Source organism: Neopsephotus bourkii, unplaced genomic scaffold, assembly GCF_033783945.1.
Source record: "Neopsephotus bourkii isolate Nb327-2 ecotype Australia unplaced genomic scaffold, CSIRO-AGI_Nbou_v1 NB_275, whole genome shotgun sequence".
Lineage (NCBI taxonomy): Eukaryota > Metazoa > Chordata > Aves > Psittaciformes > Psittacidae > Neopsephotus > Neopsephotus bourkii.
Window position 1 is genome coordinate 2,215,488 of NW_026900784.1, and position 24,775 is coordinate 2,240,262.

The window sequence follows — 24,775 nt, forward strand, 5'->3', positions numbered from 1 at the left end:
CATCTGCACTGGAAAGAGCAGCAGCAATCATATTCCCTTTGCAGTGCAGATGAAAGTAAGTTAGTTAACACAGTTTGTTACTGCACTCAGCTGAGCAGAGATAGGAAAGGAGCAGGATTTAAATCAAGACATGTCTGCTAAAAGATAACTATAGCCATGGTTGTGAATACTTCTGCAAGCAGACTATGTTCACAATATTCGTTTAAAGAAGTCATTTCTGTGACAGTTCTCTCTGAATTGCACAAAGCATGTGTCCTTTAAAAAATAATAATTTAAAAAATATTAATTGGCCTCTTTGGGCTTTTTTCTTAAGCCTAAGGTGTTTTTAAGAGCTGCTTTTCTGTGTGTGTGTGTGTCTGTGTTATACATGCAGTATTCAAGGAAGCACACAGAGTATTTGGATAAACTAATAGCCAAGCAAATAGATGTTCAAAACCATTTCTGCATGGAAACGACCAAACTGCATAAGGCTGGTCATTGGCTTATGCATTGGCTGAATTGGCACATTGCTGAATATCTTGTTACATTTTGTTTAGGAAGAGGTAATGTAAGTTCATAGTATTACGCACTTCTTTTTAATATTTGCCGTGTAATATACAAGAAATTTAGCAAAATTTCAACATATGATACCCAAAATTAACATCACAGTTACACTCTAGAAATGTTAATTGTTTTATATTCCTTTTATGGTGATTTTCGACAAAACAGTACCTCGGAAATAGTTGAACAATGAATGTTGTCTTTCAAGATAGAAAAAATATAGCACAGAAGAGTGATCTGCAAAAACTAGTCTAAATATGAATGGGTGTTTTTCAATGCTAGCTTAAAAACTTCAGAATTCTCTTAGAACTTGTTGTCAGGCACTCAGTGTTACTGTTTGTATACTCGAAATAAAATCAGAAATTCCTCAAATCTGCTGCTAAACATGAAAGTGTTTTGAATTTTATAAAACCCCTCTGAGTAGGCAGCAGCAGCTTGGTAAAGTGGCTCAGCTTGTCCTAAGGGGAGTCTCTTGGAACCAGCTGGAACCAGCTGTGTCCAGCATGGGTACTTTGTTGAAATTACTACAAAAAGATAGGAGAGGTTTCAGAGCAATTAGCAATGTTTTGGTTAATGAACCATACTTTAGAATTTGATGCTGCACGTAATGGAGATATTTTTTGCTCCAGCTTCAGTCATCCCTTCTCTGGCTACATCATGCCATCCTAGTGGTTTATATATCAGAGTCAAGCTTGAGATGATTCTGATTCTGATGATTTCCCCTGAGGAGAAGGACTTGCGGGTGTTGGTGGATGAGAAGCTCAACATAAGCCAGCTTCAGTGTGCACTTGCAGGCCAGAAAGCCAACTGTATCCTGGGCTGCATCAAAAGGAGTGTGGCCAGTAGGTTGAGGGAGGTGATTGTGCCCCTCCACTCTGCTCTCATGAGACCCCACCTGCAGTGCTAAGTTCAGGTCTGGGGCTCCCAGCACAAGAGGGATATGGACCTTCTCAGGAAAGTCCAGAGGAGGGTCTTGAAGATGACCAGAAGGCTGGAGCACTTCTGCTACGAAGACAGGCTGAGATAGTTGGGCTTGTTTAGCCTGGAGAAGAGAGGGCTGAGGGGAGGTCTTAGAGCAGCTTCCAGTACCTAAAGGGGGCCTACAAGAAATCTGGAGAAAGACTTTTTACAAGGGTATGTAGTGACAAGAGAACGCGGAATAGTTTTAAACAGAGAGGGTAGATTTAGGCTGGATGTTAGGAAGAAATTCTTCACCGTGAGGGTGATGAGGCGCTGGCAAAGGCTGTCTAGAGAAACTGTGAATGTCTCGTCTCTGGCAGTGTTTAAGGCCAGGCTGTATGGGGCTTTGAGTTGAGTTGGTCAAGTGGGAGGTGTCCTTGCCCATGGCAGGAGGGTTGGAACTAAATTATCTTTAAGATTGCTTTCAACCCAAACTATTCTATGATTCTGTGAACAAAAGCATGTATTACAGTTTTCTTGGGTATAGTGTCCACAAAGGCAAGCTATGCAACAATTTATAAATGAGGGGAAAAAGAAAAGGTTTTGATTGTGAAGATGGTCAGAGTGTATATGGAATCCCATAGCCCTGTGAGTACTTTGGGAAAGGAAATTTTGTTTTCTATATTTTCCCTATTCTTTGAAGTCTTTCTGGATTACTGTAGGTGATTTTTAAAGAGCACAGCTATAGATTTCAGCATGACCAGTGAAAAACAGTTTTGTATATATATCAAATGATCAGAAGAGGCTTGTCAGGTCAATAGTTAGGGCTCAGAATATGAAGCCAATTTTAACATAAATAGAGCCATTTTTGAGCTTGAATAAATGACTTGAGATTGTTTTGTCAGTTACGTATTAAAACAGGTAAGAATAGATACTAGAAAAAAATATGCTACTCCTTAGCAAAGATTTCCTGCATAAAATTGCAGGATAATTTTTCTGCTTGAAAACATGTTTACAGCAGTGAACTTTTCATGTCACTGGTTTAGCTGACAACAGACACTCTAAAGCAGGCTCAGTGTAGTACTACCCATAAACAGCAAATGGTAAGTTTACCGGGTTTTTGCTTGCACCTACTCTGAGTCACAGTAGTTAAATTCTTTTGCTCTTGGTGTTGGTTAGCAGTAACGTGAGTAAGATAATAAACAGTGGCTTTCATTTGTCTGGAGGAATGCTTCATTATCTGATGGCAATAATAAATTGTAATTAAAAGTGTTTAATAATTGTACCAAGAAAGTACATTCCTTGTTTAGGAACGTATGGAAGCAACAGAACTAGCAATAGCATTCAGTGATGTTTTGAATCCGATGAGTTGATCTCCTCTCCAGTGAGGAGAGGATCAGGGGATCCAGGATCTCAATATAGAAGGTACTGAGTTTTTCCTAAGCAGTGTTAAATGATCTGACTTCTCACAGTGGTTCTTGGACCACATTTTGCCCCTGTTACAACCATGCCATTGTCTCAAACACATTAGGACAGATTGTTTCTAGAAGTTCAGATAAGTCATCTTCATTGCATTTTACATTTATCTGTTAATGAATGGATAACAGTCCTTTGTAGTTTTAAAGGAGCTTTGTTTGCTCTTAATGTTCTTATTACTAAGCTGAGCTAAAGTATTCTATTTGTGTATAGAATAGCCCGTTTAGCTAATTGTTTCCTAAAATGAGCTGGATTGGTAGCATTCATAAAATGTCTGATTCCAGTCTTGCTAGAGCCAGTTATTTTCTGTTGTGGGATTAAGTAGGGAAGCTAATCTATAAATCTCCTTGCAAGTTGTGTATTGAAATTCTATATTGAAAGCAAACAAACAAACAAACAAAAGCAAAACAGAAAAAAAATCCCAACAATCAGTCTCGTTGCTGAATGGTGCTAAGAATTTTTTTCATATTTAATTCCCCTAGATCGTATCTTTTTTTTTTCTGCTCTGTGAAAATTATTTCACAGAAAGGTACTCAAAAGCATTTTATTCTTTTTTTTCCTATTCTATACAGTGGTTTACCTTGACTTTAATGTTATAAATTTCAAATTTGGAATGCTGAAAATGGATTCCCCAAATGAGTAGGAAAAAAGCCTTTAATCCCACATGCTGCAGACCAAGTATTACCATCCCTGAGATCACCTGTGGAATTCACATGAGCTAGTGAAGTAGATGTGGAAAAGTGTCTCTTGAGATTAGACCAAGATTTCCATAATTTTTGCATTTCCAAAATTCAGGAAATTTCTTAATATTCCCATAAAGGTGTTTGTTAGCGGAACCTCATTCTCTCCTGGATCAGTCTTGAAATGCAGTTGGTTCTGTCCTCTGGAAAGTTTCTCTGTACATAACTGTAACTCTTCTTTGGAGGAGAATAATTTGAAGTTACTAAACAACTTAGTATATTATTTAGCGCTGTTCTGTTACTGTTTTGGTTTTTTTTTTTTTTTCCACAATACAAAGATGGGAAAAAATCAGAAGGCTACTCATTTGTCTGAAACTTTCAGTCTGCCACTCATGCTTTGCATGGCTGCTGGGTATGTTTAATCCACTGACAAAGGCTTCCTTTTGCACTTGGCCAGAGGTAGCTTATGGAAGAAGACATGACCCAGTGTGATGTGTTCTGTCAATAAAATTAAACTACAGTATTAACTGGAATGCATTATTTGATTAACGTTGATGTAGGTCAGAAGTTTTGTGTTTATTTCTCTTCTGCTGTTTTGTGATTTGTTTTTTTTTGTTGTTGTTGTTTGGGGCTTTGGGTGGGTTTTTTTGGTGGGGTGGAGGGGAGGAGGTGAGATGAGGCTAGGATTAAATAGGCCAAGCAGTGATCCTCTGGAATCTAGCTATAGTAAAACTTCTCTCTCTAGCAGCTGTAGATACTAAGTTTTGAAGTTTTGCTTCTCAGTCTATCTTTTGGTGGATACCTATGAGAGCACTGTATTTATATTTTAACATCAAGTTATAGTTTCAGTACTGACAGAGAGAAATTCATACAGATACTTACTGTACAGGACAAGGGTAATTATTAATTACGGGGAGATTCAGACTCATGTTTATAATTATAGTCAGAGAATTTTATAATTAACAGTTGTGACTCGTACTTGTTTTTCACCTATCGTGTTGTCTACCTTAAACCTTTTACTGCCTTGTGCACTTACAGTGAGTTTTAAAACCTTGTAAAACCAGCACAAAACTTAATTTCTGCTAAAATCAGCTTAATCTGCATCTTCGAGTACTTACTTGAAAGGTTTACAATTTTTTCTTCTTTCTAGCTCTGTAGATTTGTTTAGAATATCTGTCACATTGGGCAGTCTTTCTGGATTTAGTGGGTGTCATTTGGACTTCTGAATCAGAGCGTCACATGTCATTATGTCTGCAGGAGTTAATGTGTTTTGGGAAAATAAAATACCTCGAAGTATATTTAACCAATATAGTGGGAAAGACAAACAGTTTTTCAATACACAGTGTTTCTCAAAAGAGACAAAACTGTGTTTATTCAGTATAATCAAATATACTGAGATGTGTCAGAGAAACTGTTTCAAGCTTTTTACTCCAAGTGTGAAAGAGCTTCCGTAGAGAGAATACATATTATCTTGGACTATGCCTCTTCTGAATTTCAGTAATAGCTGAACTGTGTTGAAAACACCTTTTCAGTAATTGTACCTGTTTAACAAAATGCAGATGATAAAATTGCTGGTAAATATAACTTTGTTTTAAGATAAAATAAGTACATTTAGTTATATGTGCTGAAATGATCCATTATTTCTGTAAGTAGAGCCCATACCATTTGACACCTCAGAAAGGTCTTTGTCTTGTTGTTACAGACACATGCTAGACTTTCTTAACTTGATTTCCAGAATTTGAACTCTGACATTCTAAAACTGTAGATTCCAGTATGTTCATAGGAAAGTCAATCAGGAAAATGAAGTTCACATAAATAAATTATTCTTTCAACCTCTGCCAACACTTACCTTGCCAATGATCCAAACTTCTATTTCTGCTCTCAGTTATTTCCAGATATTTGCTGATTCTTGTTGATCTGGCTATCTCTAAAAATTCATTTATTATCAAATCATGTGCCTATTTCTGTCTGTTTAAAATAGATCCATAAAAATGCTAAAATTGTACATTTCCAGAATTCTAGTTCTGTGGAAACCTGTAGGGCCCTGACTGATGAGCAATACCCCATTGTGCATGATTATTGCAATGACATGTAAATCTACTGAAAATAGAGCAGGAAAATAAAGATTCCATCAACAGAAAAGAGAGCACGGTATGTTATGTTCACAATTATGCTTCAGGATGGAATATTTAGACATTAAATGCAATGGCACAGGAAGATTTTATTTCAAGCCATTTTAGATACCATTTCTATTGGAAGTATCTCTTAAAATTACTAGAGAAAAAGAGTGGGGATCTTCTATAATTGGTCTCAAGTGAAAAAGCTGGTACCAGTCCAGGATGGATATACATAATACGCATAGTAGCACCCTGTTGAATGAATTTCTTGTCAGATAACTTACTTATTTTTTGTTGAAAGGTTATGGATACATAGTATTGACGTAACTCGTCCTCTCCCTCTCTCTCTTTCAAAACAAATTCCTGCGGTTATGCTACATGAATCAAACACTCCAGCTTTGCTATAATTTTTATTGTGAAGATTTTAACTGTGGTATAGCAGGGCTAATTATTGCTTTGTCAAGGACTTGGAGAAAAAAACTTAAAAACTCTCATTATTATGCTGCAAATACCTAATATTAAATATAAAATACATAGTTTGACATACAACTCAGTACCAAATCTGCAAAATTTGATTTTGTTGGTCTTGTTATCAAAATGAATTAATGCAAATATGTTCCACAAATCACTAAGGCTGAAACATAACTCATTCTCAATAAAAGGATCTTTGTTGACTCATTGATTTTACAGGTTTTGTCGCACTGTGAAACCCATGTTCCTTACAGAGTCAGTATCTTTCAAGAATGCGTGTTTAGTCTCTTTGCTGAGGTCATTCCATTGATATTTCAATATTATACCAGAAATAACTGTGATGTGATAGTACCACCTAATCAGCAGTGCAGTGCTGACCAAACTAAAATGACTGCTTGCTATTCCGGCCCCATCAGTTCTTACACTTGGAAGTTTATGGATTATGAAATATAGCCATGACTATTTAAAGTGGGGGGTTTTGTTGTTGCTGTTTTGATTTTGCTTTAAGTTAGTGGAATTGAGTAAATATTTAACAATGTAGAAGATTACTACTTCTACATTGCAACTACTTCTCTTGAAACACATTAATGTGATTTACAACATCTGCTTTGGTGTACTAGTTGAAAGTTGAGATTCATTAGCTTACCTAGAACCTTATAAGTTTTGTCTGTAGCATTGATGTCCAGACTTTCCAGAGTATGCATGCTATATTGGGAAACTCATGAAAGCCCAAACTTTTCATTTACCACCTTTGTTCATTGAAGTGATTATGTGGATACATATGTCTTTTTGTAATCAGCTAAGTAGTAAGCCTTTGTTCAGCTTTAAAGATCTTGCTTATTTTGTACGCACAACTTCATCAGTGACCTTCTGAATTGGTGGACATTTAATGAGAGTTGTATATATTCTGTCCTGCAGCTAAACATTGTTTTCTAAGATGTGCTTTTGCAATCAAATTCAGACAAATAAAAAAGTTTTCTCTATCCTGGAGTGAAGAAAGACAAGATTGGAATATTCCATTGTACTCAAGGTAGTAACAGATACTGCAAACAGATCTATGACATATGTTGTGGCTAAAGTAATTTCTGGATTGATGATGCCTAAAAAAGTCTGACCTGAAAATCCATTTTTCCATTTCAAGCATTTGGTACTGCTTAAATAAAAAAAACACTTCCAAATGTCTTCTCTGAGGATGTTCCCCCTGATTTCAATTTTTCAAAGCCATCTTGTCTTATTTGCATTATTGACAATATCTGTTCCAGCATTCAGAACACATGCTTTAGTGAGGCCTTCCTAAATACTTGTATCTCTAAGGTGTATCTCCCCACATTTGCCAGTTCTCCTACTGAATTTTGTCAATCAATCCTAAAATAATTGATTTGCTAACCTTCCTTAAATTTTATAATATCATCTTTTAATTAAAAAAAAAAAAAAACGAAAATAGGAATCTAATCTATGTTACACTAGCAATGAAATAGCTAGCCATGAAAAAATTAGAAGGATTTTAGTAGTATTATTTCCAGATAATTGCAACTTTTTAACATAATACTTTGCAGGTTGTGTAAGCTATTTCAACTTTTTTCTGGGACTCAAAACAGCTCTTTCAACTTTAGGCTCATTTATGAACGTGATTAAAATGTATTTTTGTGTGTATATATATATCTTGAGGTGCTTTGTATTTGTATGGCTAATGCTTTTTGTAAAGATTTATAAATTTTGAGTTGTTGGTAAGGTAAACAATTACAGAGCTGTGATTTTGAGTTTGGAAAGATGATGAATACAGTTCATCATAAGCCTGCTCTGGCAAAGTATTAATCTTGCCCCTAAGCTGTGTCAGTTCCCAGATAGGAGCACAGATCTCTTTAGCTTGGCAAGCTGACCTGTAGAGAAAGAAGGCTGAACTGCTGTGTAAACTGTAACATATCTGACAGAATAACACTTTCTTTACTAAGGGGTTTTGTTTTATATAATACTAATGCTGTAAAAATGTGCAAATGTGTGTAAAAAGTTAAATATTTGCTTACCCCATCCTTCGTCTCTAAATATTAGATGAGCTGGAACTGTTGCTTTATAATAGCACAGGTACAACCTCGTGTCACATATTCAGAACTTTAACATTCCTCATTCCTCAATAACGCAACTTCTGCATGGCTCTCACTTAAAGCAATAGCATATCCCACAGGGAGAAAACATTTTAAATGTCAACAAACAAAGATTTATGACGACACTGGATTTAGTACCTATAATTGGCTGCAATATTAACCATTCTATTTAACGTTACATGGACAGACTGCAAATCTTCACTCAAGTTATCATCAAAGTGTAGTTCTTATCAGACTGATGTAGTAGGTTTAAGGCTATATTTATCAACCTTTCACTATTAGCAGGCACTGCAAAAAATATTGCTTACAGAATTAGTTGATCTTCAAAGCCTGTCCCATTACATTAGGCTTATACATATGCATATGGTTTGGTCTAAGAGCACTTGTAGTCACTCCACAAATTTTAAGTTGGGCTCCTTGTAGGATAATGCTGAGAAAGTTACATCATCTCATACAGCGTGCTGTACGTTCTGCTCAAGGCTATCTCCACCAAACACATAGTTCACATGGGTAGCTTATTTTCACCAAGTATGGTTACGCAAACAGCAAAAGGTCATGCTATAAAAATGGGTTATAGCAACAACCTATAGGTTAGGTTGTTCAGTGTTTTCAAGAGAGCAGCTGAACACATATGAATGCTCAAATTATAGTAAGAGATATATATTCGGTTTCCAGGATCAGTGGTTTTGGCGAGTCAGAAACAACAAAGTGATGGATGGATACCCCATGCAGATTACCTACTTCTGGAGGGGACTGCCTCCCAGCATTGATGCAGTTTATGAAAACAGTGAGGGGAATTTTGTCTTCTTTAAAGGTAAGAAAACAAGAAAAGTTTGTGTAATACTTTCTGCTGTGATGATTTCTTGCAACGTCTTGCTTAATTTTACTAATGATTTGTAAATCGTGTTGCAAATTGGCAGCTAAATGAAGACTACATGAGTTATGTTATCTCATTTTGGCAACCACAGCTTTAATTTATGATTCCCCTTCAGAGTGTCAGATCATTTACATACTCAGTAAAAATTAAATTTGGAAGTATAAATAAGAGACATAGTAATACAGTGATCTACTATGAAATCCTTTTTGAGAAATGTGGATTAGGAAGCAAGAGTGAAACCACAATCTTGTTTGTTTGGTTTTTTTTTTTGTGGTTCTCTTTGCTCTTCATTTTCACAAATGAAATCTTCATATATTTAGATGGTATCTCTGATACATATATATCTCATCGTACTACACTTATTTCATCTGAGAACTGTGATGTTAGGATTTTCAGGTGGCACAAATAAGTGTATTTTTTAGATGCACGTTTAGTATTTTTAAGGAAAAAAAAAACAGAAAATGTGTGGATTAAATTGTTGCTAATCGTTCTTTTCGAAGTTTCACTCCCATCATCAGCTGCTCTTCAAAATGAGAGTTCTTGAACATGCCTCGAACTTAGGTTTAAAAGAAAATTATCCTGTATGTTAAATAAATACCCATTTAGCAACAAAAGGGTGCAAACCATGTAGAATATGTTTTATAGGATAATAATTTAAAAGAAGAAAGAAAAAAACTGAATAGATGTGTGAAAACTTATTCAGCTGTTTAGTGTTGTGATTCATTTGTTAACTTATTACAAAAAAGTAAAATCTTTTTGAAGTTGTTATATAAAAAATTAATTATATATTACTAGTGGAATCATTAACAGGGAGATAGAAATAGTATTACATTTCTTACAGAAATACTATCATCTTGGGAATGCTAAATTGAAAATGTTTAATAACATCCAGAAACACCACACAACCGTACAATGCAGATGCAGTTTATGTTACTAATAGGGAAATTGTATTTTTGTGTGAATAGTAAGGGAAATTACATTCCATATAGAACATCATCATTTATGTGACTTCAATGCAACATGTACTTTTACTTCTGTTGCCATAAAATAAAATACATATCATAAAACCTGGGAAGTTGATAACATCAGAAATCATGATAAAGGTGCCTCCAAATTCCATCCCTCTGCTTGATTTTTGGTCCATGAGACATGGGAGTATATAAATATTATTCGGTAGATATTTATTTGCTCATCACTGCTACATAGAGCAAAGAAACTACCCTGTGCATTGCAGACTTCTACCTTGATAATGATGAACTTCAGACAGAAATGGTCAAGCTTATTGTTCTACCAGCTTTCTTTTTCTTTCCAGTGACCTCAAAATATGTTTTATAATTATTTAACTCTTCACCCAGTGCTGGCTGGCTCCTGTTAGGTCTTAGAGGAATGCGTTGACTCAGTAGTCTCTAAGTTATAGACAACAAAAAAAAAAAAAAAAAAAACTTCTTTATTTTCTACCAGGGAAATTTAACAGTTAGGACTAATCAGAGCAAACAGAGGCAACAGGATTGTGGTCTTAAAAGTCAGAATATTGTGTTCTTTTCCTTCCTCTTCCCAGCTTATGCGCTCTCATTTCAAACCAGCTACTTTTGTGCTTTTTACCTGATGTGATATTTGGATTTTCTGTTGCAGGTATTTTTCCACCTTCTGTCTGAAAGTCCTTAAATTATTTTTTCAGTGACATCAGTATTGTCCCTTTGTTTACCAAAGTTAAAAATCCTGTATTTCCTTTTGCAATTTTTCTGAATATTTTTGCTTTTCTAACAGTTCCTCTTCATGATTTCTTGTATCTCCCTAAAGCTGTTTGCCTGTCCATGTAATTCATGTATTTTGCATTGCAACAGAATCAGTATCACAGTATCACAGTATCACAGTAGGTTAGAGATTGGAAGGGACCTCAAAAGATCATCTAGTCCAATCCCCCTGCCGGAGCAGGAACACCTAGATAAGGTTACACAGGAACGTGTCCAGGCGGGTCTTGAATGTCTCCAAAGAAGGAGATTCCACAACCTCCCTGGGCAGCCTGTAAGCCAGTAGGTTCAGCTGAGTCTTTTGTATGTGTTTGTGTCCTTGAAAATTCATGTTAACCAGGGTTCTCAGCTGCCTTGTGGAACAGGGTTGCAGAAGTATATATCAATATATTTTAGGTAGCAATCACTGTCTTGTTTCTTCCATTCCCTCACAAAATGATTTTCTGGAAAAAGAGTATATGTCTTCCTCCTAAAGGTAATAAAATACACAAGTTGATTATTGCTAAGATGATGAGCAAGTAAAGTATGTTATCCAGGTAACGTGCTTTACCGATCTAAAGCTGGTCAAGCCAAGTAAGTTCTAGAAGGAGATTAAAACCTGAAGTCTAGCATACAGATGTGTCATTTGCATCCACTATTCAGAGGAAAAATAGAAAAGATGGAGTGAGTGCTTGGGCTAGAACTATGTCACTATGCACTCCTCTCAAAGAACATTTTCCACATCACTTCATTTTAAGATGGTCAGTATTTGGGTGAAGACATCATTTATTTGAGGATTTTTGAATAAATTCTTCTTAAGTTATCATTAACATCCGATGTCCTGAAAAGTATAGGGTCTTGAATCTTCAGTGTGTGCTGGAGAAACAGATCAGTGTGTAGATATCCTCTCTTCACAAAAGCCACAGCTTCCTCTGCAGATGCGCAAAGGAAGTTTCCAGGCACACACATCTCCATTGCCCTCTTTCACTACTCACTTTGGAAGCTTTTTTTGCTAGTGTGAAATGGCCTCCTATGACTAACTTGAGGAGCAGTGATTCTACTCTCTGAGGAAGGTGAAGAAAGGAGCAAGCCAATGTACTGGTCTGCAGTTGCTACTAAGTAATTGCCATCTTGTTTCTGTTTACATGCCTACACTGTCATGAGTTTAGGATAAACAGTATCTGTTAGGCAGGTGACATTTTTACGATGCACTCAGGGTAGACGTTGTGAACAATCCCGGATTAAAACATCCTGTGCATCTCTTTAGAAATCCACAAATCTCATTTATTTTCAGTGATCTGTGCTCTATTTGATTTGCTTAATCCTTGTCTTCAGGATGCCAAACATCAAATTTGAAACAATTCATTTAAATTATAAAACAGGTTTAGATCTTGTTTAGATATTGTTTTTTTATCAGCATTAGATTTTTTTCTCCCTGTGTGTATACAGTTGGATTCATGATATTAGTGGACGTCTTTACAGTAGTATAGAGATTGATAAATGTATAAAAATACATTTAACTTTTTTCATAGGAGCTATATTGTAAAATATCAACCATATATAAATGATACATGATGGCAGCTCTGGATAGTACATTTAGTTAGTAAACTTCAAAATCTTTATATTTAATGCTTCTCCTATGAGAAATGTAATTAACTTATGCTAGTAAAATCTATCAATATAACTATTTGACATTACTCAACTAAGAATAACTAAGAAACCAGTGAAATCATGCATAAAGTGCTAGATGTCTGTAGAAAGTCTGAGTTAATTTCAAGACTATTGGATGAAGTATCTTTGCTTTTAGGATTTCATTGGTTTAATTTTTTTTTTTGTTTTACCGTATTAACTTTAAAAAAAAATTAGTATTTATTTACAAAAGGGTAAACAATGGTAAAAATTCATCAATGTGCTTGTAGTGCAAAGTGAAATTTGCTCATTTCTGGTGGCTTAAGGTACTTGGCCTGCCTCATGCCTCATGATGCTTGAAAAGTACATAACAATCTGGTGGATGGCTGGTTATAAAAAACCCAGATGTTTACATTCATGTTATTATTCATTGCTGGTGTCCATGCTGAATGATAATAAGAAGATGGCACCAGAATAATACTTTTTCTTTTTAATGAGAAAATGTGAATAATAAAATTTATTCTGTGTATTTGTGGGAATTTATATGGTGCTAAATACGAAATTGTCAAGCCATCTGCACTGTTGAATGTTACAGCAAACCAAATGCAGCAATAGAAAGGCTGCTGTAAAACTCATACTAGCAGTGCCACCATCATAGCTTTCAACTGCACTTACACAACTGTTGACAGTTTTGTTTTAAAAGTAAATTTACTATACTTCTGCCAGATCATGGAGCAGAGAAATGACAGAAACTTAATGTGGGAAATAAATAGAGAATGAGAAAAAAGGAAGCATGAATAGTAATTTCGTGATACTAGTATGAAGACACCTGATCCTGGCTTGAAAAACTAAAATTAAGAGCAAAGGTGACTGGAGAAAAAAAATAAATCAGAATCAGACATTAAAATTTTCACCAGTTTCCAATATAATTGCTAAAAATTTGGAGAATTTGTCTTATCACAGTTAAACTTACAGTGATTATATGCTAACTCCCACATAGGTCTTGCACTACGCACATATAATAATTGTGTGTAAGATGACCAAAAACTTGGTTGCTGACAACCCAGGAGCACAACTGTTCAGTATTCTGATTCTACAAATGAAGAACTATCATTTAAGGTCTGCATAATTGTTTGCAGTAGTCAGTAGGTAGTTAAATAGTCTGAAGAACATCTGGAGTTAAATATTCAGTATTTTAAGTAAAGCATAGCAATACTCATACTCTTTATTTCCATTATTTTTTTTCAAATGTCAAAGATAGATATCAAAAAACTGCAAATAACTGCAGTCACAGTTCATCCGTCTCAGTTGTTTCCCTACAGTGATGGTATTTAACAAAGCATGATTTCAAAAAGTAAGACATTTTGACTTTTTTATCGCTTGCTTCATTCCCAACTTGTGACCTTACCATTCTGCTTGTTATATTAGGTTTTACATTAGGGAATAAAAACAGAGAGAGATTAAACATCCTGAAGGTTAGCCAGACTACATGAAACATGTGATGCTTTATTCACTGTGAGAGTAACAACCCATCAACTAGACTAAAGAACAGCGTTATGAAATAAATACAGTGGTGATTTCTGTCAAGCACATAGGTTAGGACTCTGAAAAGGTATTGGTTATCTGTAAAAAGGATCAAGCTATAATTATTCTAGTTTTGTCATATATTTTTTTATTTCCATTACAAACATGATTAATGAAGTGTATTGAATATTTACTAGTGGAAGTGGAATATGAATTAAGTGAACACATACGGACTCAAGAATTCATTTTTAATGCATTTTAAGATACATAAATATCATTTGAAATAAAAGGAGCATATTCTCATCACAGTAAAGTATCATTTGTGTTAAATTCCTGCTTTAAGTCTTCCTAACATTTGGTTGTGAATTTGAAAGCTTCTAATCTTTTCTTTTTTGGAAACCCTCTGATCAACAGCCCTCCACTTTCCTTCAGCTGAGGGAGGGAAACTAAACAGGAAAAAAGCCAAGAAAATCAAACAATAAAACCAACAACAAACCACCTAAAACCTTCTGAAACAAATAAAAAAACCCTGAAGTAAGAATTGTCAGCCAGATAAAACATTTGTATTTCCTATATACAGTCCCTCCCATTAACAGCACAGCAGACTAAACTATTCTTCCAAAGCAAATCAATAGAAGTCTTTCCCACATACGTTAGAGCTTTCAGTGCCCTAACATCTCTATTAAAAAACAGTCAAATTTGCCTTTTCACTATTTAACCAGAAAGAATTTGCTTTTTAGTAAGAAATATGTGAAGAATTTAGTTTTTTATGTCATGTGTTCCCACAGCTTCACTTTCCTTCTACTTCAGTATATTTGAATATGCACAAATATGTGGCTAAGTGTTGCTGTCACTTATAGTGGTGTGTGCTCAACCCGTGTTTATTTTGGTATGACCTGATCTTGTTAATGTAGCTCATAATGTTCTTAACAATTGCTGTTACTTTTATTCTTTGTGAAGTCCAGAGAAAGGTAATAGCATTACATACATCACAGCATATGTCTCCCAATGCTGTGCAACAGCTGTGATTTTGAATGATCTTTGAAACAGAAATGAGCTGGCTTAGTATCATTCATTCACTGAATACCATCTGTTGTTCACACCATAACTACCAACTGGTAAGGTCCAAAACGCATGACTTCTCTTATCATTGCGTTTGAAACTGCCATTACCATCTGAAGCCTTCTGTGTCTGGTCATGTGAATTGGCAGAAGGGTAAACCACGTGGGAGGCAGGACAGAGAACGACTGAAGATGCTCATCCCTGTCATAATCAAACCCTGTACATGAATTTTGTAAGGGATCTCAATAAAAGTAAATGTCACGGTAGCACAGACTTTAATGCTCAGACAGCACAGACCTCAGCTTTCCATGACCATTCTTCATTATTCTCTGTGTCTTTTATTTTCACTACTTCAAATGGCTCTGTACATATTCATTGAATCCTTTCTTCCTTCAACTGGCAGGGAAGGAAAGACGGATCTGTTGAGCAAACTGTAGTGTTTGTGCTTGGAAGTGGGTGACAAGCAGCTGTAAAGAAGCTGATAAAAAATTTACTCTGGAAACCCAGTATGGGAGGGACTGAAACTGTATCTCCTCTCCTAATTAAAACTGTGATACTATGTAACATTCTTTAAATCACTACAGCATAAACAGGGAGATTAAAAAAACCCTCCCTTTAAACCAACTTTTAATACTGCTGAGGGATAGTTAAAATATAAAAATGACCACAAAACAGCTCTCTAGATTTTTCCCTCTTGGTGAGTGGCATACACCTGATCCTCGATCTTTAGGGTAATATTACATTTCCTTATAAAATATTTATACAGCACAGTATCTTAACCTTGGAAGTCTTTGTAGCAGCCTGCCTAGCCTTACAGGTAAGTGCAATGGCTAATATGAACAGCTATGATTTTATCTCTTAGGATATCTTTGCAAATATGCTTGGGCAAAATATATTTTCCGATTTCTCCCCTAATATTTTAAATGTCATCATAAATAACAATGGATTGACCAAAGTGAAGTATCCAATAGGCCAATTCAATATCTATGTTCATGGAGAGCTTTCTGTGATGTAATTCAGAATATGTACGTGATGTCAGAGTATCTTCTCCTTCAGTGTTATTATTACTAAAAATAGCAATGTTTTTCAAAAACACAGATGAAGGTAGTGCTTTGAAAAGAAAAAAACACATGGTTCCTACACAGTGGAGCCGATAGTCTAGCTCAGAAAGTGTCCCTGTGGCCTAAATGACATAGTACAAAGGGAAGACAGACCTCAAAGCAAGCTTTTCAGATAAGTACTAAAATGCGAATTATGCTCCCTTTTCCCTATTTCTAGGGGGCATATGAGGATCTTTAGTCCCTTTTTTCAGCCAAAGCTGTCTGTATTTGAAAGCAAAGTCTCTACTGAAAAGACACAGGTGAGAAGTGTATTTTGAAGAAGAATTAGAAGAAAGCAAAAAATGTAAAAAGGAGAAGATAATTGCAAGAATAGGAGGGGAGGCACAATTATTGGGGAAAGTGTTAGACTAAAGGCTTAATATGAGAAGAGATGAGATAATCACAGAAGTGTTCAGTGAGGAAGAGGAGATTAGCTAGGAAGCTAGAGCAGATTGAAGCTGGGAAACTGGAGTTGTGGGCTGGTGAGGTAAGCTATCCAGTTACAAGAGAGAGCACAGGTAGCATCCTCTCCAGCAACAGGGACAGGGGGTGGGGGAATACTACCAAACACTGGTGCAATTGCTGCTTCTGTAGACATGTATACCCGTATATAGAAAATATATTTAGTTAGCAGATGCAAAAATAGGGTTTCAACCACTGAGCATTGCCAGTATCCAGGAGGCACCAGGCTATTATTTTGATTTAAGACAGTTTAGGTATCATGAGGATTGCGTAGACACTGTGCTAAGAGTTATGCATTTACCTTGTATTATCAGCATGTAAGAGTCAAGTGGGTAGTTTTGAATGATTTGTCACCCACAGCCAAAGGTTAAATCTTACTGCCACAGGTACTGAAGGCAACCCCCATTAATTTCAGAAACACAGGGTTTTCAGCTGTGGAATTTCAGAACTGCAGTTTTGTCTTTAGGCCACAGTAAAGAAAATCTGATTAAAAATATTGTAAATTCTGTGGTCATTTCAGAAATAATCTAAACAATCTGTACATCCTTCATGAGCAATTTAATTTCTTGAGGAACAGGAGAGTGCAAAGTAACAAAAGTATATGGTCTCTGTGAGGCTAGGATTTTTTTATTTTTTATTTATTTCTATGCTTTCTTACCTCATTTTGTCTTAACAGTCACTCTTCTTTCCTAATAAAATGTAAAATTGTTGTGTATTATTGCTGCAAATGTATTACATTACCAGCCACAGAGCCTCTTGAGATGATTTCATTTTCATTCTGGGTTTGAACCCTATATAGTTGATATCAAAATACTCTGTGGACTTATTGAACTGAAGGTGCTTTATAAATGCAAGGTATCTGTAAGGCATATTTAATTTTGCATTATCTGCAGTGATAGAACATTTTTCATTTGTGTTTGGCAGAACCACTGTAGACCTTTGGGAGTCTGTCTTATTTCTTCAGTAGGTATTAATATTAATATTAATATTGATAGTACTGAAGACTAACACACTTATATGTATGTGTATATATGCTTTTGTACAGGTAACAAGTTCTGGGTTTTCAAGGACACTACTCTCCAGCCAGGTTATCCTCATGATTTGATAACTCTTGGAAGCGGAATACCTTCCCATGGCATTGATTCAGCAATTTGGTGGGAAGATGTTGGGAAAACCTACTTCTTCAAAGGAGATAGGTTGGTATAGGAATTATGCAAGGAAGCACATTTCTTATAACCTAAATCATATTTGTTTGAATATACTGAAATGTTCAAAAACCATGTAGAGGAGGCTGTCAGTGATATGGCTTGGTAGTGGTCTTGGCAGTCCTGGGGTAATGGTTGGACTTGATGATCCTAAAGGTCTTCTCCTACCTAGTTGATTCTATAAGTATATGAGGATATGTATGTCCAGTGGAAAATTTTTTTAATAGGTCATCAGTGAGTCATAGTTGTCACAAATATAAACTTAAGTATTCAAAGTAATGTAGTTATGCACACTCTTACCTGCTCCTTTTTATGCACATTTCTAAACCCTGTCATATAAACAGGCTAGGCATGATGCAAAGCTTTTTAAGGTCAGTAAAAATTACTTCTGTGCTACTACTCAAAAATAGGGTAAGAAAGGGAAATGACAGCCAAGCCAGAAAATGAAAGAGCAATCTGAGCAGTTCCTTTGAAATTACTTTTAAGTAAATCTTACAGTTCCCTTCTGAAGGGACACTTATTTTTATGATTAATAAAGAACAGGAAAAATATTGTAAAATCTGAGTTACTTGAATCCTGAAAGAGACTTGTACTGGTCACTTAGTGTCTCTGTGTCTTCATTTCCCTGTCTATAAAAATAAGTTATCTGACTGATGGATTTTATGAGTTTTCAGGATGTTGCTATGTTTGTTGATTGATGTATCACTGCAAATTCTGAGTCCTCAGAGACAAATTATTCTGTATTAATAATTGTAATGTCTGTATTAGTATCATTAAGAATATAATGACTTCTTTTGTTATTGTTCGGTACTTAGGATTCTGGGACAATAATAGTATTAATGGATCTCTTAAAGAAATAAATGTACATCATAGAATATGTTTAGAACACTGCAGCTGATAATTTATTAGCAATACTGTAATATTGCACTACAAATTGCCATACGCAATTTTAATACTAAAGCTTTTTTTAGAAAGAAACAAATTTTTTTCCAGCACTCATGATGAGGAAAGCACATAACCAAGTAAAATTTTTGTGCTGTTTGAAAACTAAGTATCATTTAAAGCAATCAGTTTCCACGGTGAAAAAGAAAGCCAACTAAATAATTTGCTTCCAATAGTTGAGTCTGAAAAAGAAAGATGTTACATTTCAAAATAGAGTGTCATTGGCTGTTTACTGGTGCATATGTGACTAGATCAGGTGATAAAAATAATTTATGCATGAGAAAGAAAAAATAAGTACAAATGATTTTAATGTAACTTGCCAACTCTTAACCCACTTGAAATTTTCACCTTTTAATTTAATTGGAAGTTTAAAGCCAAAGGACTGCCCCACAGAGAGAATTCAGAGTTTAAACCATTTTGTTTTTTAAAAAGATTAATATGTGGATTGATTAGAGTGTCTTAAGTACCTTGCAGGGACAAAATATCATCCACTTAAGAATTCTTTAGTATGTCAGGAGCAATCATAACAAATGATACATTTCAGGCTTTTGATGTCCTGAAACGTCAAGTGGCTGCTTTTAATGTAATTTTTACATGAATAAGACTGATTTTAGAAAAAAAAAAAATTATTCCAGGAAACCATGCTCTAAATTAGTGGAGCTAATCAAAACACCCAAATGACCAACCCAAATATTGTATCAGAATACACAGAGGTACTAGAGATACAGTATGCTAATTCTTAGAACCAGTAAGAGATAATCAACAGTAACTGTAAGTATTAGATAATAGTAAATACTTCTTACATATTCGGGCTGCATTCTGAAGCTTTTTAAATTGGAAAAGGCCTGGCAGAGAAAAAAAGGCACAAAAGCAGGTTGAATTTTGTATCTATTTCATGATAATGAAATGAGAAGCTACTGTAATGCATACATATAAGGAGTTAAATTAGGATTTCTGTGAATATTTTAATCTTAATCTGCTGTAATTTTCATAATTAAAATAGTATCTAAAACATTAATATATTTTTTGCATATGTTGCATCTCTGTCACCATGTAGAAGTCTGAGGCATCAGATTTGCTGCAATTATGAGATGCATACTGATTTAGTTGTCAAAGTGCATATATGTGTTTTATCTTCTTTCTGTTTACATGAAACAGTTGTCCAGTCAGCAAAGAGATTTCTTTGTAGTCTGCTAGTATGCTCAAAGAAAGGACATCAAGAATTCCCATTTGTGGCTAAAGAATGTAGCAATGTTAGAAAGCAGAAATATGTAGTTACTCAGCTGCTCTCTTGTAAGTGATTTTATTCTTTTTCTTTTTAAAACATTTCAGGTACTGGAGGTACAGTGAAGAAATGAGATCCATGGACCCTGGTTATCCCAAACCAATCACAATATGGAAAGGTATCCCAGAATCTCCTCAGGGAGCCTTTGTCCACAAAGAAAATGGTATGCAAACACATTCCTGTTCTAATGATTTACTAACACCTTTTATGTGAGATAGAGTAGTAGAGTGGTGATTGAGTATTCAGGTTAAGTAACAAAGGAATTCTTGATTTATGATCAGAATATTTCCTGCTGTGGAACTTGCTACTGTGGAAATGGCTGTTTGCATGTACTTTTTATCACAACAGAGAAAAGTCTTTCAAATTTAGTATCATAAACCTCAGTTTACTTTTCTTTTTCTTGTGTCTTAATTCACTTAATTATTTTTGTTCTCTGCTGTACCTCTTAAAATGTACCTCTTAAAGCAAGCTTCCTAAACACAGTATATTCCTGTTTGAATTGTTTAAACAGCTTAGAAGGTGTTATTTTTATTCTGAACCAGAAAAGGGAAGCAAAATCTTTAGCTAAGCAGAAATATCCCTAGGAACCTATGTAAATAAAAGATGTCATAAGCCCATGATGCAGAAATGCAGACCACAGGGATGTTAGTCTGAAATGCTATTACCTGTATCAAGATGCATCATCACAGGAAACTAAAATCGCATGTGGCTTCACCTCCAAATGAAGGAGAGCAGCCCAGATCTCCATCTTACAGGAATTCAGTGCTTCTCAGGGGCTGCTGGAAGGCTGCCAAAACAGTGCTCAGTTGCTCAGAGTTTAAATCTCTTTGACAGGAATAAAAAAATGCATTTATTGTCACTTATCATTGTTGGAGAATTGTTGTATGGCATATGTGATTTATTTATTAGTAGGTTCCATTTGCCTCACAGGCAGCACATAGCTATATTGTCATATTATTTTAATTTCCTTTTAATAAGCAGATAAAAATTATTTCCTTGTATAAAGCATTTAATTCTCATATTTCAGTCTGTAGCTTGATTAAGTAATTTATTATGGAAATGTTTGGGGGGAGGGTTGGGTTTTAGGTTTGGATTAGTTTTTGTTTGGGGGTTGGGGTTTTTTTTTCAAAAATATGATTTATTGCTTCCTTGCTTTGTCTCTGTTCTATCCAGAAGCAGAAACTCTCTCTAGATTCTGGCCTTCTGGATAGACTGGATTTTTTTGTGTTGTATTTATTTGTTTTAACTGGAAAGTTAAAGAACACTCATTGCTAAGTCAGGAGAGACTCTTGACTACAGCAAAGCCGCTTCTCTTTTTTACCTCAGTGGCTTTGATAGTCTGTCTGGCTCTTTGAATGAGGAGGATGGTAAAACATGACATGAGATAGGGGAGGAGGGGAAGGGAAAGAGGTCATTCTTGGGCTTCTCAGAAAGCCTAAAAAGGCCCAAGGACAGAAAGAGGGATTGAAAATGACACCATAAAGTTCCCAAGGAGACTACTAAGAAAATTTCCTTGAAATCAAGAAAATAGAAATGTTAAGAAACAGTTCACAACTCCACTGTTGTTTGTATGAGGACAGAAAGAAACAAAAGCAGATGAAAATAAGAATTACCACTGATTAATTGGAAAGAACTTGATTACATTTTGCCCAAAACTGTATTCCTTTCCAAAACTGTGTTTTCTTCCCTTTGGGCAGAAGTAGAGTTGGTAAGTTTTACTACTATATCTTTGTAAAGGAACACCTGAAAGCATGTCTTCCAGTTAATCCATTTAATTTTAAAGAATACTTTCTTCTTTTCCTTCTCTTTCTATTGTGTAAACCATGCAAATGAGCACCTGCAATAAATCTGATCATAAAGGGGTTTTCTTCACTGTCCACAAAAATTTCAGGTAACCTTTCAGTAAAAGGCTTGGGAAAGAAAGAAAAAACAATTTCCTACTCAAGTCAGCATACTGACTCCGTGTCCTAGAAGCATGGTTAGGCTCAGATAACATCTTTGAAACTATCCTTGATACTTCCCATATTGTGATTTGGATACTAATGCTGTGGTAGAAACTCCAAGGAAGAGGTGAAGAAGAAATTTCCTTTTGTTGTTCCATAGAATCTGAGATCACACAAAATTATTCAGATTGGAGAAAGCTTTCTTTCTGCCTTGAGAGCAGCATAGAAAATCTTATCTCTCAACTAAAAATTCTACTAAAGCAAATAGTGAGGCAATTTTTAGAGATAAGAGAAAATGTAGTCTATTAGTCCACTGGGCTTTTTCTTTTGCCTTTTGCTTACTAGTACTCCTAGTCTGAGTTCCTGTTTGGCACATTAGTGACCGCTATGTCCTTTCATGCTGTTTGGGTCAGGTATTGTTCTCACCACTGTCAGGTTCTACCACCTTGAAAATTTTAAGGAGCAGGTTCAACAAGTCAAGCAGATGAAAGCACTTTCAACAGTTGTGTGACGTCACTTGTTCTGCCATGAGAAGCAGTAAAACTGCTCAGTCTCTTAAAACTACCCTTCTCTGCTGGTGATTTCCATCCTTCTGAATGTTACTGACTGTTATCCTGGTTCCTGCCTCAGCAAAGCAGAACTTTCCAAGTAGAAGGTAGTTTGAAACAGGAAAGCATAAACTATCTTCAGAGTTTTCCAGTGGAAAATATGCTCTGATTGAAGAATTTTTATTGGTTCTATAGAGGCTAGCAATTCCTTTGCTGCTTTGATTTTAACAGTTTGAATTTGATCTTTCAGTATAATAACAATTAATACTAACTAATATCAGTATTCTGACTTATATGTACATTTGATGTGTACCTGTATGTATTCTGTGTATTTGTAAGAATATAGACGTAGAGATACCGTATCTGTATTTATTCTATATGTATTAAAATACTGATATCAGATTTCTACACTTGAAATATTTATCCAGGTCCAGTATGTACAGTACTTTTTTACATACACATTGGTATATGAAATGAAAGGATAGCATAACCTGGGGTTCAGAATGCTGAAATTCTTCAGTTTAGAGTATTTTTCATTTAAAATACAGATTGCTTTAAGGAACTTGATATGCTGAAATTTTAAAACTACATCATAGTAAAGAATTATAGTCCTCTTTTTAGTTTTGTTCCAATCAGAATAGAAGGCATTTTGTTAACAAGCCTCCTAACTACTGTTTTGATATAGCTGTGCTATTCTTTTCTTTTTTTCTTTATAATCAGTATTGTACCTTTCCATAGATAAACTAACAGTACTGATTAAGGAAAGGAAAATAGTACCTTTTCAGTGGCTAGGAAGGCCATTAAAATGACATAAACAGGAAATGTAGAATAATGTTCTAACATTCTAAGTATTCTGAAAAATGGCAGTAGATGATGATGATGTTCTTACAGTTTGAGCTGCAAAATATGCTATCAAGTAATTTTTTTTTTTATAATTGAAAGAAACTAACTGCTGTTTAAATAAGTAATTACTAATATTATCTCCAGATAGCCAGTCACTGATGTTTTCAGGAAGCATTGTTTTTCTGTAGTAACGTAAGAAAATGAAATCCCAGTTTATTAAAAAACAACAACAACAAAAAAAAAAAAAAAAAACAACAAACAAAAATCCCAGTGTTAGATTCTCTAGAAACAGTAAGAAACAAAATCTGTGACGATTTGAAAGACCTAGAACTGAAGTCTATTTTTAATTTTTTAAGTAAAAAAAAATGATACCAGTAGTTTCAATCATAGTGTATTCATGTGATTTGATCCAATATGACCATGAATAATTTCAATTTTCTTCCTCAGGCTTCACATATTTCTACAAAGGAAAAGAGTACTGGAAATTCAATAACCAGATGCTCAGGGTGGAACCTGGCTATCCCAGATCCATCCTTAAGGATTTTATGGGTTGTGATGGACCAACAGATCGAGATAAAGACCGACACAGCCCTCAAGATGACGTTGACATTGTCATCAAACTGGACAACACAGCCAGCACTGTGAAAGCCATAGCCATCGTCATTCCCTGCATCCTGGCCTTGTGCCTCCTTGTCTTGGTTTACACTGTGTTCCAGTTCAAAAGGAAAGGAACACCCCGCCACATACTGTACTGCAAACGCTCTATGCAAGAGTGGGTGTGATGTAGGGTTTTTTTCTTTCCCTCCCAGGAGTTTGTGGTAACTTGAGATTCAACACAAGAGCTGTTATGCAGTTTCCTAGCTAGGAGCGGGCATCTGTCAGTCTCAAACAAAGCTGATCTTTAAAACCCAGGGGGTTGCCTGTCCTGCGCATGAGTGGCAGTTTGCTCAGCTGGGAAGCTTCCATGATACACAGTATCTGCTGTTTCTTCAGTCCTTTGTCTTTCTTTGTCATTCAATCTAGGCCTTTCCTCTGCACGCTCAATGCCCTATAAACTATCAGGATTAACTAACAAAGAGGAAAAACAAAACAAAAAAATCTCCAATGTTTCTACATTTGTCCCTTAAGGCCTGTTCCCCTTTGAAAAATTTTTTGCTGAGAGTGAATTTTTTTAGAAAAAACACAACAACCCACAACGGAACTTTCAGGAAAGTGAGAAGACCCAAAACAGCTTTGTCTCCAAAGAGGATTGCTTTCTGTCTGCTACGGATAAAGTCCTATACTCCTACTTCCAGTTTTGTTGTCAGGTGGGAGACTCGGATGACACACAGGACTTCAG

At 35.4% G+C, this 24,775-nt stretch overlaps 1 protein-coding gene across 2 annotated transcripts in view; it reads left to right on the forward strand.

The window, feature by feature from the left end:
* Nucleotides 1–24,769, forward strand: part of MMP16 (matrix metallopeptidase 16) — a 180,570-nt gene extending 155,801 nt beyond the window's left edge. For both annotated transcript variants that reach the window (XM_061346811.1, XM_061346812.1), the window contains 4 exons: nt 8,962–9,100; nt 17,716–17,866; nt 20,150–20,265; nt 23,884–24,769. In XM_061346811.1, coding sequence (XP_061202795.1) covers nt 8,962–9,100; nt 17,716–17,866; nt 20,150–20,265; nt 23,884–24,218 — 741 coding nt within the window. In that variant the 3' untranslated portion in view covers nt 24,219–24,769. The remainder of the gene's footprint in view (nt 1–8,961; nt 9,101–17,715; nt 17,867–20,149; nt 20,266–23,883) is intronic.
* The last annotated feature ends 6 nt before the right edge of the window (nt 24,770–24,775 follow it).